Genomic DNA, 15,301 nt, shown 5'->3' with positions numbered 1-15,301 from the left:
GATCCCCAGCCTCTCGAGTGCAGTCCCCCTGATCTCCAGTCTCTCGAGTGCAGTCCCCCTGATCCCCAGCCTCTCGAGTGCAGTCCCCCTGATCTCCAGTCTCTCGAGTGCAGTCCTCCTGATCTCCAGTCTCTCGAGTGCAGTCCCCCTGATCTCCAGTCTCTCGAGCAGTTTATGGGTACCCGCCTGGCCTTTGGAGGGCCTCGGAGTGTCCAGAAGTCAGACCGCGACCTGATGGACTGCCTGCTCAACCCTCGAAGGAGACAGAGGCAGAGGAAGGGTCAGACTCCCGTCCCCGCTGGGCCGCAGCGATCCCCCGCTCCCGCTAAGAGCAAACGCTCGTCATCTGGGCTGCCAAAAGAGCTGCTGTGGGGACTGCTGGACGAGAGGAAAGCCAAGTCCAACGTCGTCATCCTCATCGGATATGGTGTCGTAGCCAGAGTCCTCCAGAGACACTTCGTCTTCATTAGATGAGAGCAGGTAGAATTCACCTTCTTCAAACTGAAAAACACTTCCATCATCATCGTCCTCCTCCTCATCAGAAGACAGTGTGTGTGTGTGTGTGTGGGGGGGTATACTCACCTTCTTCAACCTCAACCTCATCACCAGGGTAGATGTAGAGAGGGAGGTTGATGGGTCTGATGAGCCGAGGGAGTGGACGTTCAGCAACGCCGTCTGAATTCTGAGAGGAGCCTCTTGATCCGCAGCCTCTAGTGTGCAGTTCCCCTCTTGATCCCCAGCCTCTCGAGTGCAGTTGGAGGTTTCGAACCCCATAGACTTGATCCGAACGGCAGCGACCTCCAGTCCCAGCCGCCGTCGCCGAATGGCAGCGACCTCCAGTCCCAGCCGCCGTCGCCGAACGGCAGCGACCTCCTCAAGAGTTCCCCTCTTGATCCCCAGCCTCTAGAGTGCAGTTCCCCTCTTGATCCCCAGCCTCTCGAGTGCAGTTCCCCTCTTGATCCGATGAGCCGAGGGAGTGGACGTTCAGCAACGCCGTCTGAATTCTGAGAGGAGCCACCTGATGGGAAGAGAAGATACATGCATATTAATATTGACTGGTGTGTGTTCCCGGATGTTCACAAACAACAAGGTTGGAGGTTTCGAAACCCCACAGGCTTAACATTGGTTTGATGATTCAGCCACGGTTGGAGGTGTCAAAACCCCATAAGCTTAACATTGGTTGGATGATTCAGCAACGGATGGAGGTTTTCAAACCCCATAGGCTTAACATTGGTTGGATGATTCAGCCACCGTTCGAGGTTTCGAAACCCCATAGACTTGATACGATCGGCAGCGACCTCCAGTCCCAGCCGCCGTCGCCGAACAGCAGCGAACTCCTCAAGAGTTCCCCTCTTGATCCCCAGCCTCTCGAGTGCAGTTCCCCTCTTGATCCCCAGCCTCTCGAGTGCAGTTCCCCTCTTGATCCCCAGCCTCTCGAGTGCAGTCCCCTCTTGATCTCCAGTCTCTCGAGTGCAGTCCCCCTGATCCCCAGCCTCTCGAGTGCAGTCCCCCTGATCTCCAGTCTCTCGAGCAGTTTATGGGTACCCGCCTGGCCTTTGGAGGGCCTCGGAGTGTCCAGAAGGCAGACCGCGACCTGATGGACTGCCTGCTCAACCCTCGAAGGAGACAGAGGCAGAGGAAGGGTCAGACTCCCGTTCCCGCTGGGCCGCAGCGATCCCCCGCTCCCGCTAAGAGAAAATGCTCGTCATCTGGGCTGCCAAAAGAGCTGCTGTGGGGACTGCTGGACGAGAGGAAAGCCAAGTCCAACGTCGTCATCCTCATCGGATATGGTGTCGTAGCCAGAGTCCTCCAGAGACACTTCGTCTTCATTAGATGAGAGCAGGTAGACTTCACCTTCTTCAAACTGAAAAACACTTCCATCATCATCGTCCTCCTCCTCATCAGAAGACAGTGTGTGTGTGTGTGTGTGGGGGGGGGGGTATACTCACCTTCTTCAACCTCAACCTCATCACCAGGGTAGATGTAGAGAGGGAGGTTGATGGGTCTGATGAGCAGAGGGAGTGGACGTTCAGCAACGCCGTCTGAATTCTGAGAGGAGCCTCTTGATCCCCAGCCTCTAGAGTGCAGTTCCCCTCTTGATCCCCAGCCTCTCGAGTGCAGTTGGAGGTTTCGAACCCCATAGACTTGATCCGAACGGCAGCGACCTCCAGTCCCAGCCGCCGTCGCCGAACGGCAGCGAACTCCTCAAGAGTTCCCCTCTTGATCCCCAGCCTCTCGAGTGCAGTTCCCCTCTTGATCCTCAGCCTCTCGAGTGCAGTTCCCCTCTTGATCCCCAGCCTCTCGAGTGCAGTTCCCCTCTTGATCCGATGAGCCGAGGGAGTGGACGTTCAGCAACGCCGTCTGAATTCTGAGAGGAGCCACCTGATGGGAAGAGAAGATACATGCATATTAATATTGACTGGTGTGTGTTCCCGGATGTTCACAAACAACAAGGTTGGAGGTTTCGAAACCCCACAGGCTTAACATTGGTTTGATGATTCAGCCACGGTTGGAGGTGTCAAAACCCCACAGGCTTAACATTGGTTTGATGATTCAGCCACGGTTGGAGGTGTCAAAACCCCATAAGCTTAACATTGGTTGGATGATTCAGCAACGGATGGAGGTTTTCAAACCCCATAGGCTTAACATTGGTTGGATGATTCAGCCACGGTTCGAGGTTTCGAAACCCCATAGACTTGATACGATCGGCAGCGACCTCCAGTCCCAGCCGCCGTCGCCGAACAGCAGCAAACTCCTCAAGAGTTCCCCTCTTGATCCCCAGCCTCTCGAGTGCAGTTCCCCTCTTGATCCTTAGCCTCTCGAGTGCAGTTCCCCTCTTGATCCCCAGCCTCTCGAGTGCAGTCCCCCTGATCTCCAGTCTCTCGAGTGCAGTCCCCCTGATCTCCAGTCTCTCGAGTGCAGTCCCCCTGATCCCCAGCCTCTCGAGTGCAGTCCCCCTGATCTCCAGTCTCTCGAGTGCAGTCCTCCTGATCTCCAGTCTCTCGAGTGCAGTCCCCCTGATCTCCAGTCTCTCGAGCAGTTTATGGGTACCCGCCTGGCCTTTGGAGGGCCTCGGAGTGTCCAGAAGGCAGACCGCGACCTGATGGACTGCCTGCTCAACCCTCGAAGGAGACAGAGGCAGAGGAAGGGTCAGACTCCCGTCCCCGCTGGGCCGCAGCGATCCCCCGCTCCCGCTAAGAGGAAACGCTCGTCATCTGGGCTGCCAAAAGAGCTGCTGTGGGGACTGCTGGACGAGAGGAAAGCCAAGTCCAACGTCGTCATCCTCATCGGATATGGTGTCGTAGCCAGAGTCCTCCAGAGACACTTCGTCTTCATTAGATGAGAGCAGGTAGACTTCACCTTCTTCAAACTGAAAAACACTTCCATCATCATCGTCCTCCTCCTCATCAGAAGACAGTGTGTGTGTGTGTGTGTGGGGGGGTATACTCACCTTCTTCAACCTCAACCTCATCACCAGGGTAGATGTAGAGAGGGAGGTTGATGGGTCTGATGAGCCGAGGGAGTGGACGTTCAGCAACGCCGTCTGAATTCTGAGAGGAGCCTCTTGATCCGCAGCCTCTAGAGTGCAGTTCCCCTCTTGATCCCCAGCCTCTCGAGTGCAGTTGGAGGTTTCGAACCCCATAGACTTGATCCGAACGGCAGCGACCTCCAGTCCCAGCCGCCGTCGCCGAACGGCAGCGACCTCCAGTCCCAGCCGCCGTCGCCGAACGGCAGCGACCTCCTCAAGAGTTCCCCTCTTGATCCCCAGCCTCTAGAGTGCAGTTCCCCTCTTGATCCCCAGCCTCTCGAGTGCAGTTCCCCTCTTGATCCGATGAGCCGAGGGAGTGGACGTTCAGCAACGCCGTCTGAATTCTGAGAGGAGCCACCTGATGGGAAGAGAAGATACATGCATATTAATATTGACTGGTGTGTGTTCCCGGATGTTCACAAACAACAAGGTTGGAGGTTTCGAAACCCCACAGGCTTAACATTGGTTTGATGATTCAGCCACGGTTGGAGGTGTCAAAACCCCATAAGCTTAACATTGGTTGGATGATTCAGCAACGGATGGAGGTTTTCAAACCCCATAGGCTTAACATTGGTTGGATGATTCAGCCACCGTTCGAGGTTTCGAAACCCCATAGACTTGATACGATCGGCAGCGACCTCCAGTCCCAGCCGCCGTCGCCGAACAGCAGCGAACTCCTCAAGAGTTCCCCTCTTGATCCCCAGCCTCTCGAGTGCAGTTCCCCTCTTGATCCCCAGCCTCTCGAGTGCAGTTCCCCTCTTGATCCCCAGCCTCTCGAGTGCAGTTCCCCTCTTGATCCGATGAGCCGAGGGAGTGGACGTTCAGCAACGCCGTCTGAATTCTGAGAGGAGCCACCTGATGGGAAGAGAAGATACATGCATATTAATATTGACTGGTGTGTGTTCCCGGATGTTCACAAACAACAAGGTTGGAGGTTTCGAAACCCCACAGGCTTAACATTGGTTTGATGATTCAGCCACGGTTGGAGGTGTCAAAACCCCATAAGCTTAACATTGGTTGGATGATTCAGCAACGGATGGAGGTTTTCAAACCCCATAGGCTTAACATTGGTTGGATGATTCAGCCACCGTTCGAGGTTTCGAAACCCCATAGACTTGATACGATCGGCAGCGACCTCCAGTCCCAGCCGCCGTCGCCGAACAGCAGCGAACTCCTCAAGAGTTCCCCTCTTGATCCCCAGCCTCTCGAGTGCAGTTCCCCTCTTGATCCCCAGCCTCTCGAGTGCAGTTCCCCTCTTGATCCCCAGCCTCTCGAGTGCAGTCCCCCTGATCTCCAGTCTCTCGAGTGCAGTCCCCCTGATCCCCAGCCTCTCGAGTGCAGTCCCCCTGATCTCCAGTCTCTCGAGTGCAGTCCTCCTGATCTCCAGTCTCTCGAGTGCAGTCCCCCTGATCTCCAGTCTCTCGAGCAGTTTATGGGTACCCGCCTGGCCTTTGGAGGGCCTCGGAGTGTCCAGAAGGCAGACCGCGACCTGATGGACTGCCTGCTCAACCCTCGAAGGAGACAGAGGCAGAGGAAGGGTCAGACTCCCGTCTCCGCTGGGCCGCAGCGATCCCCCGCTCCCGCTAAGAGGAAACGCTCGTCATCTGGGCTGCCAAAAGAGCTGCTGTGGGGACTGCTGGACGAGAGGAAAGCCAAGTCCAACGTCGTCATCCTCATCGGATATGGTGTCGTAGCCAGAGTCCTCCAGAGACACTTCGTCTTCATTAGATGAGAGCAGGTAGACTTCACCTTTTTCAAACTGAAAAACACTTCCATCATCATCGTCCTCCTCCTCATCAGAAGACAGTGTGTGTGTGTGTGTGTGTGGGGGGGGGTATACTCACCTTCTTCAACCTCAACCTCATCACCAGGGTAGATGTAGAGAGGGAGGTTGATGGGTCTGATGAGCAGAGGGAGTGGACGTTCAGCAACGCCGTCTGAATTCTGAGAGGAGCCTCTTGATCCCCAGCCTCTAGAGTGCAGTTCCCCTCTTGATCCCCAGCCTCTCGAGTGCAGTTGGAGGTTTCGAACCCCATAGACTTGATCCGAACGGCAGCGACCTCCAGTCCCAGCCGCAGTCGCCGAACGGCAGCGACCTCCAGTCCCAGCCGCCGACGCCGAACGGCAGCGACCTCCAGTTCCAGCCGCCGACGCCGAACGGCAGCGACCTCCAGTCCCAGCCGCCGACGCCGAACGGCAGCGACCTCCAGTCCCAGCCGCCGAACGGCAGCGACCTCCTCAAGAGTTCCCCTCTTGATCCCCAGCCTCTCGAGTGCAGTTCCCCTCTTGATCCGATGAGCCGAGGGAGTGGACGTTCAGCAACGCCGTCTGAATTCTGAGAGGAGCCACCTGATGGGAAGAGAAGATACATGCATATTAATATTGACTGGTGTGTGTTCCCGGATGTTCACAAACAACAATGTTGGAGGTTTCGAAACCCCACAGGCTTAACATTGGTTTGATGATTCAGCCACGGTTGGAGGTGTCAAAACCCCATAAGCTTAACATTGGTTGGATGATTCAGCCACAGTTGGATGATTCAGCAACGGATGGAGGTTTTCAAACCCCATATGCTTAACATTGGTTGGATGATTCAGCAACGGTTCGAGGTTTCGAAACCCCATAGAGTTGATCCGATCGGCAGCGACCTCCAGTCCCAGCCGCCGTCGCCGAACAGCAGCGACCTCCTCAAGAGTTCCCCTCTTGATCCCCAGCCTCTCGAGTGCAGTTCCCCTCTTGATCCCCAGCCTCTCGAGTGCAGTTCCCCTCTTGATCCCCAGCCTCTCGAGTGCAGTTCCTCTCTTGATCCCCAGCCTCTCGAGTGCAGTCCCCCTGATCCCCAGCCTCTAGAGTGCAGTTCCCCTCTTGATCCCCAGCCTCTCGAGTGCAGTTCCCCTCTTGATCCGATGAGCCGAGGGAGTGGACGTTCAGCAACGCCGTCTGAATTCTGAGAGGAGCCACCTGATGGGAAGAGAAGATACATGCATATTAATATTGACTGGTGTGTGTTCCCGGATGTTCACAAACAACAATGTTGGAGGTTTCGAAACCCCACAGGCTTAACATTGGTTTGATGATTCAGCCACGGTTGGAGGTGTCAAAACCCCATAAGCTTAACATTGGTTGGATGATTCAGCCACAGTTGGATGATTCAGCAACGGATGGAGGTTTTCAAACCCCATATGCTTAACATTGGTTGGATGATTCAGCAACGGTTCGAGGTTTCGAAACCCCATAGAGTTGATCCGATCGGCAGCGACCTCCAGTCCCAGCCGCCGTCGCCGAACGGCAGCGACCTCCAGTCCCAACCGCCGTCGCCGAACGGCAGCGACCTCCAGTCCCAGCCGCCGTTGCCGAATGGCAGCGACCTCCTCAAGAGTTCCCCTCTTGATCCCCAGCCTCTCGAGTGCAGTCCCCCTGATCCCCAGCCTCTCGAGTGCAGTTGGAGGTTTCGAACCCCATAGACTTGATCCGAACGGCAGCGACCTCCAGTCCCAGCCGCCGTCGCCGAACGGCAGCGAACTCCTCAAGAGTTCCCCTCTTGATCCCCAGCCTCTCGAGTGCAGTTCCCCTCTTGATCCCCAGCCTCTCGAGTGCAGTTCCCCTCTTGATCCCCAGCCTCTCGAGTGCAGTTCCCCTCTTGATCCGATGAGCCGAGGGAGTGGACGTTCAGCAACGCCGTCTGAATTCTGAGAGGAGCCACCTGATGGGAAGAGAAGATACATGCATATTAATATTGACTGGTGTGTGTTCCCGGATGTTCACAAACAACAAGGTTGGAGGTTTCGAAACCCCACAGGCTTAACATTGGTTTGATGATTCAGCCACGGTTGGAGGTGTCAAAACCCCATAAGCTTAACATTGGTTGGATGATTCAGCCACGGTTGGATGATTCAGCAACGGATGGAGGTTTTCAAACCCCATAGGCTGAACATTGGTTGGATGATTCAGCCACGGTTGGAGGTTTCGAAACCCCATAGACTTGATCCGAATGGCAGCGACCTCCAGTCCCAGCCGCCGTCGCCGAACGGCAGCGACCTCCTCAAGAGTTCCCCTCTTGATCCCCAGCCTCTCGAGTGCAGTTCCCCTCTTGATCCTCAGCCTCTTGAGTGCAGTTCCCCTCTTGATCCCCAGCCTCTCGAGTGCAGTCCTCCTGATCTCCAGTCTCTCGAGTGCAGTCCCCCTGATCTCCAGTCTCTCGAGTGCAGTCCCCCTGATCCCCAGCCTCTCGAGTGCAGTCCCCCTGATCTCCAGTCTCTCGAGTGCAGTCCTCCTGATCTCCAGTCTCTCGAGTGCAGTCCCCCTGATCTCCAGTCTCTCGAGCAGTTTATGGGTACCCGCCTGGCCTTTGGAGGGCCTCGGAGTGTCCAGAAGGCAGACCGCGACCTGATGGACTGCCTGCTCAACCCTCGAAGGAGACAGAGGCAGAGGAAGGGTCAGACTCCCGTCCCCGCTGGGCCGCAGCGATCCCCCGCTCCCGCTAAGAGGAAACGCTCGTCATCTGGGCTGCCAAAAGAGCTGCTGTGGGGACTGCTGGACGAGAGGAAAGCCAAGTCCAACGTCGTCATCCTCATCGGATATGGTGTCGTAGCCAGAGTCCTCCAGAGACACTTCGTCTTCATTAGATGAGAGCAGGTAGACTTCACCTTCTTCAAACTGAAAAACACTTCCATCATCATCGTCCTCCTCCTCATCAGAAGACAGTGTGTGTGTGTGTGGGGGGGGGGGGGGTATACTCACCTTCTTCAACCTCAACCTCATCACCAGGGTAGATGTAGAGAGGGAGGTTGATGGGTCTGATGAGCCGAGGGAGTGGACGTTCAGCAACGCCGTCTGAATTCTGAGAGGAGCCTCTTGATCCGCAGCCTCTAGAGTGCAGTTCCCCTCTTGATCCCCAGCCTCTCGAGTGCAGTTGGAGGTTTCGAACCCCATAGACTTGATCCGAACGGCAGCGACCTCCAGTCCCAACCGCCGTCGCCGAACGGCAGCGACCTCCAGTCCCAGCCGCCGTCGCCGAACGGCAGCGACCTCCAGTCCCAGCCGCCGTCGCCGAATGGCAGCGACCTCCTCAAGAGTTCCCCTCTTGATCCCCAGCCTCTCGAGTGCAGTTCCCCTCTTGATCCGATGAGCCAAGGTAGTGGACGTTCAGCAATGCCGTCTGAATTCTGAGAGGAGCCACCTGATGGGAAGAGAAGATACATGCATATTAATATTTACTGGTGTGCGTTCCCAGATGTTCACAAACAACAAGGTTGGAGGTTTCGAAACTCCGCAGGCTTAACATTAGTTTGATGATTCAGCCACGGTTGGAGGTGTCAAAACCCCACAGGTTTAACATTGGTTTGATGATTCAGCCACGGTTGGAGCTGTCAAAACCCCATAAGCTTAACATTGGTTGGATGATTCAGCCACGGTTGGATGATTCAGCAACGGATGGAGGTTTTCAAACCCCATAGGCTGAACATTGGTTGGATGATTCAGCCACGGTTGGAGGTTTCGAAACCCCATAGACTTGATCCGAATGGCAGCGACCTCCAGTCCCAGCCGCCGTCGCCGAACGGCAGCGACCTCCTCAAGAGTTCCCCTCTTGATCCCCAGCCTCTCGAGTGCAGTTCCCCTCTTGATCCTCAGCCTCTCGAGTGCAGTTCCCCTCTTGATCCCCAGCCTCTCGAGTGCAGTCCTCCTGATCTCCAGTCTCTCGAGTGCAGTCCCCCTGATCTCCAGTCTCTCGAGTGCAGTCCCCCTGATCTCCAGTCTCTCGAGTGCAGTTCCCCTCTTGATCCTCAGCCTCTCGAGTGCAGTTCCCCTCTTGATCCCCAGCCTCTCGAGTGCAGTCCTCCTGATCTCCAGTCTCTCGAGTGCAGTCCCCCTGATCCCCAGCCTCTCGAGTGCAGTCCCCCTGATCTCCAGTCTCTCGAGTGCAGTCCTCCTGATCTCCAGTCTCTCGAGTGCAGTCCCCCTGATCTCCAGTCTCTCGAGCAGTTTATGGGTACCCGCCTGGCCTTTGGAGGGCCTCGGAGTGTCCAGAAGGCAGACCGCGACCTGATGGACTGCCTGCTCAACCCTCGAAGGAGACAGAGGCAGAGGAAGGGTCAGACTCCCGTCCCCGCTGGGCCGCAGCGATCCCCCGCTCCCGCTAAGAGGAAACGCTCGTCATCTGGGCTGCCAAAAGAGCTGCTGTGGGGACTGCTGGACGAGAGGAAAGCCAAGTCCAACGTCGTCATCCTCATCGGATATGGTGTCGTAGCCAGAGTCCTCCAGAGACACTTCGTCTTCATTAGATGAGAGCAGGTAGACTTCACCTTCTTCAAACTGAAAAACACTTCCATCATCATCGTCCTCCTCCTCATCAGAAGACAGTGTGTGTGTGTGTGGGGGGGGGGGGGGGTATACTCACCTTCTTCAACCTCAACCTCATCACCAGGGTAGATGTAGAGAGGGAGGTTGATGGGTCTGATGAGCCGAGGGAGTGGACGTTCAGCAACGCCGTCTGAATTCTGAGAGGAGCCTCTTGATCCGCAGCCTCTAGAGTGCAGTTCCCCTCTTGATCCCCAGCCTCTCGAGTGCAGTTGGAGGTTTCGAACCCCATAGACTTGATCCGAACGGCAGCGACCTCCAGTCCCAACCGCCGTCGCCGAACGGCAGCGACCTCCAGTCCCAGCCGCCGTCGCCGAACGGCAGCGACCTCCAGTCCCAGCCGCCGTCGCCGAATGGCAGCGACCTCCTCAAGAGTTCCCCTCTTGATCCCCAGCCTCTCGAGTGCAGTTCCCCTCTTGATCCGATGAGCCAAGGTAGTGGACGTTCAGCAATGCCGTCTGAATTCTGAGAGGAGCCACCTGATGGGAAGAGAAGATACATGCATATTAATATTTACTGGTGTGCGTTCCCAGATGTTCACAAACAACAAGGTTGGAGGTTTCGAAACTCCGCAGGCTTAACATTAGTTTGATGATTCAGCCACGGTTGGAGGTGTCAAAACCCCACAGGTTTAACATTGGTTTGATGATTCAGCCACGGTTGGAGCTGTCAAAACCCCATAAGCTTAACATTGGTTGGATGATTCAGCCACGGTTGGATGATTCAGCAACGGATGGAGGTTTTCAAACCCCATAGGCTGAACATTGGTTGGATGATTCAGCCACGGTTGGAGGTTTCGAAACCCCATAGACTTGATCCGAATGGCAGCGACCTCCAGTCCCAGCCGCCGTCGCCGAACGGCAGCGACCTCCTCAAGAGTTCCCCTCTTGATCCCCAGCCTCTCGAGTGCAGTTCCCCTCTTGATCCTCAGCCTCTCGAGTGCAGTTCCCCTCTTGATCCCCAGCCTCTCGAGTGCAGTCCTCCTGATCTCCAGTCTCTCGAGTGCAGTCCCCCTGATCTCCAGTCTCTCGAGTGCAGTCCCCCTGATCTCCAGTCTCTCGAGTGCAGTTCCCCTCTTGATCCTCAGCCTCTCGAGTGCAGTTCCCCTCTTGATCCCCAGCCTCTCGAGTGCAGTCCTCCTGATCTCCAGTCTCTCGAGTGCAGTCCCCCTGATCTCCAGTCTCTCGAGTGCAGTCCCCCTGATCTCCAGTCTCTCGAGAAGTTTATGGGTACCCGCCTGGCCTTTGGAGGGCCTCGGAGTGTCCAGAAGGCAGACCGCGACCTGATGGACTGCCTGCTCAACCCTCGAAGGAGACAGAGGCAGAGGAAGGGTCAGACTCCCGTCCCCGCTGGGCCGCAGCGATCCCCCGTCCCCGCAGCTAACTCCAGCTCCCGCTGGGCCGCAGCTAACTCCAGCTCCCGCTGGGCCGCAGCTATCTCCAGCTCCCGCTGGGCCTCAGCTATCTCCAGCTCCCGCTGGGCCTCAGCTATCTCCAGCTCCCGCTGGGCCTCAGCTATCTCCAGCTCCCGCTGGGCCGCAGCTAACTCCAGCTCCCGCTGGGCCGCAGCTATCTCCAGCTCCCGCTGGGCCGCAGCTATCTCCAGCTCCCGCTGGGCCGCAGCTATCTCCAGCTCCCGCTGGGCCGCAGCTATCTCCAGCTCCCGCTGGGCCGCAGCTATCTCCAGCTCCCGCTGGGCCGCAGCTATCTCCAGCTCCCGCTGGGCCGCAGCTATCTCCAGCTCCCGCTGGGCCGCAGCTATCTCCAGCTACCGCTGGGCCGCAGCTATCTCCAGCTCCCGCTGGGCCGCAGCTATCTCCAGCTCCCGCTGGGCCGCAGCTATCTCCAGCTCCCGCTGGGCCGCAGCTATCTCCAGCTCCCGCTGGGCCGCAGCTATCTCCAGCTCCCCGTGTCCTGTCGGCGGTCCGACCGACTGCAGCTCCCCGTGTCCTGTCGGCGGTCCAACCGACTCCAGCTCCCCGTGTCCTGTCGGCGGTCCGACCGACTCCAGCTGTCACCTCCGTGCTGCAGTCTCTCCAGGCCGCCGTCGTCTCCGAGCAGCCGCGACCTCCAGCTCTCGAGTGCAGTTCCGTCCTCCTGGCCCCCAGTCTCCAGGGTTCCGTCCTCCGGACCCTCAGTCTCCCCAGTCTGGATAATAATTTTGTCAGAATAATTTTGCTACATGTGGACAGCACTGTGTTTTTTCTATGTCACTTAAAGAAAGGAATGTCTTATTCATGCGTGTTAGACCTGTATGGAAATAATCCTGTTAATAATGATGCAAAGGTTACCCGATTTGTTAACAAAATACAACCTTCGGTGTGCTGTGAGGATCATTTTGCCTGTGTACAACATGTAATCTAATGATAAAATATGATGCAACAAGGATAACTTACAAAAAAATAGAAGACAACTTTATCAGCAAAGAAAATCATTTATTCACATGTTTGCAGGGAATACAAACAACAACAACAAACTTTGTACATTTGATGCTGCACAGTACAGAGGTAAAAAATATATATAAAATACATTCATTATATCACAGGTGTACAGAAATACATAAATCAGAAAACATACTAAAATCACTGCCATGTATCAACCGTACTCCTCCATTTTTGATTTTGGTGTCTTAAGTGGTGTGCTATACATGCGCGACGAATCTAGAGAGTGGCTCTGAAATCAAGAAGTTGCCTTAGTTCAAATGCATTAAAAGTGCATTGAAGTCCGTCTGTGAATACTAGCAGGGAACTCTGCGGGTCCCACAGTGGGCATGATTCCCCCGCACTGAACAGTGACACCATTATTCATCTTTGACTCGACGAACATCCCGTCACACCTTTCTGTGAACAACCCTTATGACTCAACATCGAGAGCAAGCATCACACATGCATCGTCGCCCTCATGTTGATCAGATGCACCAACACACCTCTCTGAGGTTCCCATATCACACTCATGCTGAGTTGGGGTGTCAATATCACAAATACGATGAGGAGGGGGAGTTGGAGGAAGAAGAAGAAGAAGAAGAAGAAGAAGAAGAAGAAGAAGAAGAAGAGGAGGAGTTGGAGGAAGAAGAAGAACAGGAGGAGGAGTTGGAGGAGGAGGAGGAGGAGGAGCAGGCTCCCATGTCTGATTTATGAGGCCCATACAATGTTGGAGTACTATGGTCATTATGTAATTCCATACTTTCATCACCGCAAAATAATGCATCAATCAGGTCTGTGTACCCCTTATCTACATAAGATAAATGCGGTTCTGTAAAATGACTCCCCCACACCTCCTCAACAGCAACAAAAGTAGCAGCAGCATCATCATCAGCAACCATACGCTGCTTCAGTGCCAGCATTCTTTGGGCCTGATTAGTAAGCTGTTGCAACACTGATTGCCCCCCTTGGTCAAGAGTAGACCCATGAGCATGTATAGCTATGTATAGCATGTATAGCATGTCATGAGCATGTGGGCTATGTCATAAAAGCATGGCCAATAACAGGAGTGTCTTTATCATAAACAAGCACACAGTCACACACACTATTATCATCATCATTAGCACCGTTACTACGTTTTAAAAATGTTCGGGTTGGAGACGTATTAACGCTTGTTATTATAGCCGATGTATAACCAACACCAAAAAAAATAAAAAATAAAAGTGTACAACTGGCTTGTGAATTACCCTAGCCTCTTTGAGATGTGTTCAAGGACTGTACCCATATTATTGATCACACTAATCAAGGCTGCTGAATGTAGCTTATACTCCTGAGCTGTAATAGCCTGTCTCTCTGATCAAGGTAACATTTGTATCAAGCACAGCTACTAATCCTAATATGTCCCTGTTGACAGCTGCCTGTGTCTCACCTAGCAGCGCAAACTTTTTATCCATCGCCGCTACTAGTCCTAACATGTCCCTATTGGCTGAAGCCTGTGTCTCACATAGCAGCTGCTCGTACTGACTGCATTTTACACAACTCTGATCCTCATGAGCCCCTGCACTCTGATTTACAACTTGTTCTGGTTGTACAGATGCCCCCTGCTGATTTGCCAGCTCATGTATCGATGACTCCGCAACACCAAAGCCAAACCCACTCAGATCACACAGTTCAATCTGATTTGATTGTGTTGAAAAAACAGAGTCCTGTGATGGTAACAATGTATCCCACTGTATCTCGATACATATATCATTAACACAGTGATCAAACACAAACTGTACAAGATCACATGGCAGTTCAGCTGGCGGCGAAACAGTTTCGTACTCACAGATTGATGCAACAGCTTCGACTAATTCAGTCTCGGGCACGCACACCGAGGCACCATGGTTCACAAACGCCAATGCTGGTACTTCGAAGGTCTGTGCATTAATGTCCTCTGATGAGGTCTCCGCTTTGAGGAGCTTGAGGAGCGCTTCAACAGCTATGGACAATTCATCACAAAGGGGCGCTCCGGGTAGTGGCTCGTTTGGCTGTGCCCTCTCAGTCAGCACCCTGATAAAGAAAATAGTAAAATATATATAAATTAGTGCTGGGCAAGTTAACGCATTATTATCACGTTAACGCATTAATTAATTAACGCCGACAATTATTTTATCGCGCGTTAACACAGTTTTTAAAAAAAAAAATATTATTTTGAAAGTCCGTTGCTCACTGGCTAGGATGGGCGTCATCACGAGTGTCAACCAATGAGAGCATTTGGGGTGGACGCTGCGGCGCGATAGCCTATCAATGTTGAGATGCTCCTCCTGTCATCACTGACGTCCAATCAGGAAACAAATACTGTAGCCGTCTGTGTTCACCCAGAGCTCTATGATACCTCATATTAGTGGGGACCGGACCAAACTATGTGTATAAATAAATAAAAAATCATGCGATTAAAAACTGCTGGGTAACGATTACATTTTTAATCGCATTTTCTTTTTTGCGATTAATCGCATTGTTATGCACAAAATTCATTAATGAATTCAAAAGTAGTGTATTGTGCACTTTTATTTTAAAAGTACTGCTATATGAACAAAACTGCAATAACATTTGGTTTGCAAACACTTTAAACAAATAAGGTGCTTTTTAACAGCAGTATTCCCTTTACACAGTAGCAGTTAAAATACAGTTATAATGATTCTGATAATAGATATTCAGCCGGTGTTCACAACTTTATTTTCATGTGTGTAATAGATGCAATTTGAAATATACACCTTGAAAACTGCATGTTTTTTTCTGTTTGTTAAATTTTCAGTAGCGATATCTAAATGATATGATTATTATACATATTCCAAACAAAACAACTTTAAAAACTCTAAAAAATACTTGTCTGACGAATCTACAATTTAAATGAATCATTTCTTTTTTGGGTATTTTGGTCAGACACATATGCAACGCTGATTACCGTAATATGTGTGGTATTTGCTATAAATGTACGTTGGTACATAGAGGGT

At 53.4% G+C, this 15,301-nt stretch overlaps 1 protein-coding gene across 1 annotated transcript in view; it reads right to left on the bottom strand.

The window, feature by feature from the left end:
- Window positions 1-9,923: 9,923 nt before the first annotated feature.
- Window positions 9,924-15,301, bottom strand: part of LOC142948023 (uncharacterized) — an 11,947-nt gene continuing 6,569 nt past the window's right edge. Inside the window, exons 5-6 of the mRNA XM_076089904.1 lie at window positions 14,134-14,357; window positions 9,924-10,365 (exon numbers count right to left, since the gene is read on the bottom strand). Of these exons, the coding sequence (XP_075946019.1) occupies window positions 10,055-10,365; window positions 14,134-14,357 (535 nt within the window). The 3' untranslated portion in view covers window positions 9,924-10,054. The remainder of the gene's footprint in view (window positions 10,366-14,133; window positions 14,358-15,301) is intronic.

The sequence above is a fragment of the Anarhichas minor genome, unplaced genomic scaffold (genome assembly GCF_050575085.1).
Source record: "Anarhichas minor isolate MPS153535 unplaced genomic scaffold, ASM5057508v1 ptg000011l, whole genome shotgun sequence".
NCBI classification, from domain to species: domain Eukaryota; kingdom Metazoa; phylum Chordata; class Actinopteri; order Perciformes; family Anarhichadidae; genus Anarhichas; species Anarhichas minor.
This window is presented reverse-complemented; position numbering and strand designations above follow the sequence as displayed.